The sequence below is a fragment of the Colobus angolensis genome, unplaced genomic scaffold (genome assembly GCF_000951035.1).
Source record: "Colobus angolensis palliatus isolate OR3802 unplaced genomic scaffold, Cang.pa_1.0 Scaffold20, whole genome shotgun sequence".
NCBI lineage: Eukaryota > Metazoa > Chordata > Mammalia > Primates > Cercopithecidae > Colobus > Colobus angolensis.
Genome location: NW_012115155.1, coordinates 1,803,033 through 1,808,118, shown reverse-complemented (window position 1 = coordinate 1,808,118; position 5,086 = coordinate 1,803,033). Strand labels below are relative to the sequence as shown.

The window sequence follows — 5,086 nt, the reverse complement described above, 5'->3', positions numbered from 1 at the left end:
AGAGTCTTGCTCTGTCTCCCAGGCTGGAGTGCAGTGGCACCATCTTGGCTCACTGAACTCTCCGCCTCCCGGGTTCATGCCATTCTCCTGCCTCGGCCTCCCAAGTAGCTGGGACTACGGGCACCAGCCACCACACCTGGCTAATTTTTTTTGTATTTTTAGTAGAGATGGGGTTTCACCATGTTAGCCAGGATGGTCTTGATCTCCTGACCTTGTGATCTGCCCGCCTCGGCCTCCCAAAGTGCTGGGATTATAGGCGTGAGCCACTGCGCCCGGCCTAGAATGCAAAAGTGTTTATGTGTTAAGAATGAAAACATTTTTGAACAACGGAGCTAAGGAGTGCACATCAGTAGGGTTGCTACAGGAGGCCAGGTCCTCAGATGGCCTTGGTCTACCCAGTTCTTCCCTCTCTTGCTTGCAATTCTTGGACAGGATGTACTGAGAATGCAACATCCTAAGATAAACAGCAGGGCTGTGTCCTTGTTCCTCTCAGAACAGAATGTTCTGCAGTGCTTAAGCTCAGCCATCCCTGTGACACTCAGGGAATAAAACCCAAAGTAAAGTGCTTTTGGGGTCCCTCAGCTGTGATGCAATGTGGCAGACATGCAGACGAGACTGCATCTGCCCTGGGCAGCTTTACTAAGCCTTGGTGAGGTGGCTCACCCTGGATCCTAGGCTTCTGTTTATTCTTGCTGCCTATCTGTGAGTCATACATCTGCTTTGCCTGGCTTACTGTACTTGTGTTCTGTCTTACTAAACTAGACCTAAGAACCTTTGCAGATGTCAAAGAAACAGTCAGAAAAATATATTGATAAATATGGATGCTCTTTGACTTATAATGAGGTTAGGTCCCATTAGACCCATCATGAGTTGAAAATATCGTGAGTCGAAAGTGCATTTTTGACTTATGATATTTTCAACTCACAATGGGTTGATCTGAACAGAACCCCATCATAAGTCGAGGAGTGTACTGAATAAGTCACTTTCACACCACTGTAAAGTTGAAAAATCATAAGTCAAACCAATGTAAGCCAGGTGCTGTCTGTAGTTTCTATAATGTTTTGGTAAGTGACAGGAGTTAAATACTGATAGCTTCATTTGGGCAGTGAGAAAGCAAAGACCATGTATAGGCACAATTCTTTCATAAGCCCCATCTCAAATAAAAATGAAGACATCCATCTCACCACAGAAATATACTTCAGAACACTTCCTTCACTCGCTTGGAGGCAATGCAATCCTACGTAACTGCTACCGGCGCAGGAGTCACAGCCAAAAGTGGGATGATCAGGCAGGCACAGGGCTGGTCGCTTGGCCTCAACAGTGATCAGAGCCCAGACGTTTCATGCCAGTACTTTACACCCGTCAAACAGAAGCACGCGGGAGCTTCTGGCTTTTGGTAAAGAGGCTAAGTTGGCCGTTTGTGTTTCCAGCTTTTCACTTGTCCTCTCCTGGTGTTTTCCGGGACCTCCCCACTGGACCAGGAGTCTTCTCATTCCCATCACCTCTCCTGCCACTGACCCTCAAGCCTGAACTCTAAAAAGGCTCTGGTGATTTTATACTGAGTTTTAAGTGAGACTCAAAATATTCCCTCCCCAGAGGTAGTTTAATAGAAACAAAGCGCAAAGCTAAAGGAATGGGTCTTCAGTAATAGGAGTTCAGGAAATAGTGGGTAGGGAGGAACTCTGGGACCAAGAGTCTTCCCAATGTGCCAGAGCTCTCGTCATGCAGGGCTGGTGGCCCTCTCTGTGCTATACCCCGACTCTGCTGTCACAGATACAGCAGCAGATCCAAGTGCTCCTTCATACCCCCAAAGACATGAAAAATCAAAATTTAAAAATATCGGAAACATTTATTCATCTTCCACACTTGAGATATAACACCGGAAGGAGGAAAACCTCTTGGGACATAAATACATCTTCATCTGATGTTTTGGAAATCTAACCATGTATCTTCTCTTATTTTTATTTTCTCATAATGTTACTATTGGGTGATACAACTTCATTCTAAAGTGAGCTGTTGCTTGTCTACCAAGTGTCAGATACTGGGCTAGGGGTTTGGAATACCAGGGTCATTAATGGTAGTATAGCTACTTATCAAAACCTTACTATGTGTGAGGCACTGAACTAAACATTGGACATGGATTAATTCATTTGCTTTTCATAGCAACCCATGAAATGGGTCCTGGGACCATTCCATTTGAAGATGAGGACACTGGGGCACTGAGAGGTGAAGTCAGTTGCCCAAGGTGTACTGTGAGTGAGTGGCGGTGGTGAGGGGGGTGGTGTTGAACCCACAGCCTACCCCTTCATCACACTATTCTATACAACGTTTTGGGTGCTCTATAATCTTCTAATGGAATCTAATTTTAATGAGAGATGAGTTTGTATACAAATTTATGCTATGTTGGTTAACTAAACTAGAAAACTTAAATGAATTTTACTTTTGCCTGGTAGAAAGTATCTGCTTTAGAACATATGGAACTTCTAATTTTCTCCCTGAAATTATGTGGTGATATAATAAGTAGCTAAGTATATTTTTAAAAAAGAGGAAGTCATGACTCAGATCTAGAGGCATTTGCAAATGGGGCAATGCCAGGTGAGCCAGCTGGAAACACGTGTGAGCTGGACGTGCAAATGCTGCATGCCGTGGCGCTCACGATGGAAAAGCTGCCCTGGGACAAGGGCATGGGCTCTGCTTGGCTCAGGTTTCCCATTCTCAGCTCTGCTGCGGTGTCTGTAGACATCAGGTGTAAATGAGCACATGGATAGGAGATTCGAGACCATTTCCACTGGCTGTTGGGTGCTGATCAGTAAAATCAAATGTAAGTGCCTTGCTTCTGGACTTGTATTTCTTTATGCCCATCCAAGCCCTACCTATCTTTCACACACTAACCCAAGTCCATGTGACCCCTGAAGCCTTCCAAGGCCATCTGGCACCACCTCAGATCTCCTCTCCCTTGAGCTCCTGGAACAGCTAAAGATCAGGAAGTCGTAGAGCTTAGAGACTGTCGATTCTCCACCATGAATTTAACATCTTATCTAGGTGGTGGTGTGGATGGGTGTCAGCCTTATCTTCTCATTTGAGTTGCAAGCTCAGGCACTGTGGGCTCTTCTGAAGTTCCTCACAGCACCTCACATATTTTTGGAAAACAGACCACATTAGAGGCTAAAGGTTAAAAAAAAATACCGTTCAGCTGTTTCTAGTCTGTCTTCTTCTGGTAAGGCATCGAGAATGGCAGGGACGTCTATCGGAAGCATAAATGAATTGAAGGAATCGCAGCTGTGGAAAAACCACACAAGCAGTCAAGGATGAAGACTCATACTAGAAGTCTTGGGGTCTTTACATAATTTTCTAAAGCATTTTTATTTTACCACTGGCGAGGCCTCTACTACTCTGTCCTCCCTCACTCTTGAAAAGCCATTTATGGTTCCCAGAGGCAAAGGCAGGGGATGCAATAGGCCCCAGGCAAACCCGGGAGAATACTGCCAAGCAAGACACTTCCTGGAGTTCAAAAAGAGAATACTATAATTTTTCAGTGTGTAGTGTCTGAAATTGTATCATCTCCTGGGGTGAGTGTAGTTAGATACTGATGTGGTTTGGACCTGTGTCCCCACCAAATCTCATGTTGAATAGTAATTCCCAGCGTTGGAGGTGGAGCCTGGCGGGAGGTGATTGGATCATGGCGGTGGAGTTCTCAGGAGTGGGTTAGCACCATCCCCTTGGTGCTGTTCTCATGATGGTGAGTGAGGGCGTTACAGTGAGATCTGGTTGTTTAAAAGTGTGTGTCACCTCCCCCTCACGCTTCCTCCTGCTCTGGCCATGTGAGGTGCTGGCTTCCCCTTTGCCTTCCACCATGATTGTAAGTTCCCTGAGGCCTCCCCAGAAGCCGAGCGGAAGTCATCATGCTTCCTGTACAGCTTATGGAACCATGAGCCAATTAAACCTCTTTTCTTATGAATGACTCAGTTTCAGGTATTTCTTTATAGCAAGGAGAGAACACGCTAATACAGGTAGTTTACTTTTGGTCCTAGTATTTTCCCTCCACCTTTATACTCCTTCTTAGACATTCTATTCCATTTCATATCTTCCTCCCCACCTCCTTGTGTATTATTTAGTATTTATAACTTTAGAGTTTTATATAAAAATTTCTGGGTATTGAGAATGTTAAAGGAATTGAGATACGGTGGAAAATACATTGTTATTTTAAACTTGGCAGCAGCCCTTTGTTTCAAGTGGATGGAATGAGCACTTTTTGGGGGTCTCGACTCCTTCCACACACACATTTCAGATGATATAGAAGGAATAAAAACCGAACACACAACAGCCAAGAGAACAGGAGAAAAGACATCAATGGATACAAGTTTTCAATCATTTTCTGGAATAAATTTCTAGAAGCCTGGAGAATGCTGTCTCATGAAAAACAGCGAAGAATGACAGAGCCTGGAACCCACTCGGAAGGAAACAGACCTCCTCACAGATGCTGGAAAGGCTGAAGCTGAAGGTAGGGCAGGAGGCAGGAATGGAAAGCAGGGATTAACTGACGGCTCCTTTGTGTGAGCACATATGTCTTTGAAATAATATTCTTATCTTTGTTTTGTTATTGTGCAAAAATGCACCCGCTTGCCAAGTATGAAGACTGATTGAGAAAAAAAATTATAGCACCGTGGTTTTGACTAATGGGAAAAGAATGAGGAAAGCATCTGTGAGCTGATATAGAGTGACTTTCTGGAGATATTAAGTGAAAAAAAAAAAACAAATGCAGAAAAGCATATCTAGAATGCCACTTTTTGTGTAAGACAGAAGGGAAAATAAGAAAAATATATACATTCTGATTCCCATTATAAAGAGAAACACAGGAAGGATACGTTAGAAACCAAGCTGGCTACCTGCCAGGGGCTGGAGGGAGATTGGAGGGAGTGACACTTCCCTGAATATGCCTTTAATGTAGTTTTGAGTTTGGAAAACATGTTATTGTTCAACATATTGAAAAAATAAAATCAAATCAATAAGAAAGTGAAATAAAAAACAAAGACTGAAAGCAAACTGAAACAAATCACAGTATTTCACAGAAATTCCATAACCACAT

General features: G+C 43.7%; 1 protein-coding gene across 1 annotated transcript in view; it reads right to left on the bottom strand.

Moving 5' to 3' along the window:
* The window catches only part of CFAP221 (cilia and flagella associated protein 221), a 120,095-nt gene that overhangs the window by 14,136 nt on the left and 100,873 nt on the right, over positions 1–5,086 (bottom strand). Inside the window, exon 21 of the mRNA XM_011941714.1 lies at positions 3,187–3,279. Within this exon, the coding sequence (XP_011797104.1) occupies positions 3,187–3,279 (93 nt within the window). The remainder of the gene's footprint in view (positions 1–3,186; positions 3,280–5,086) is intronic.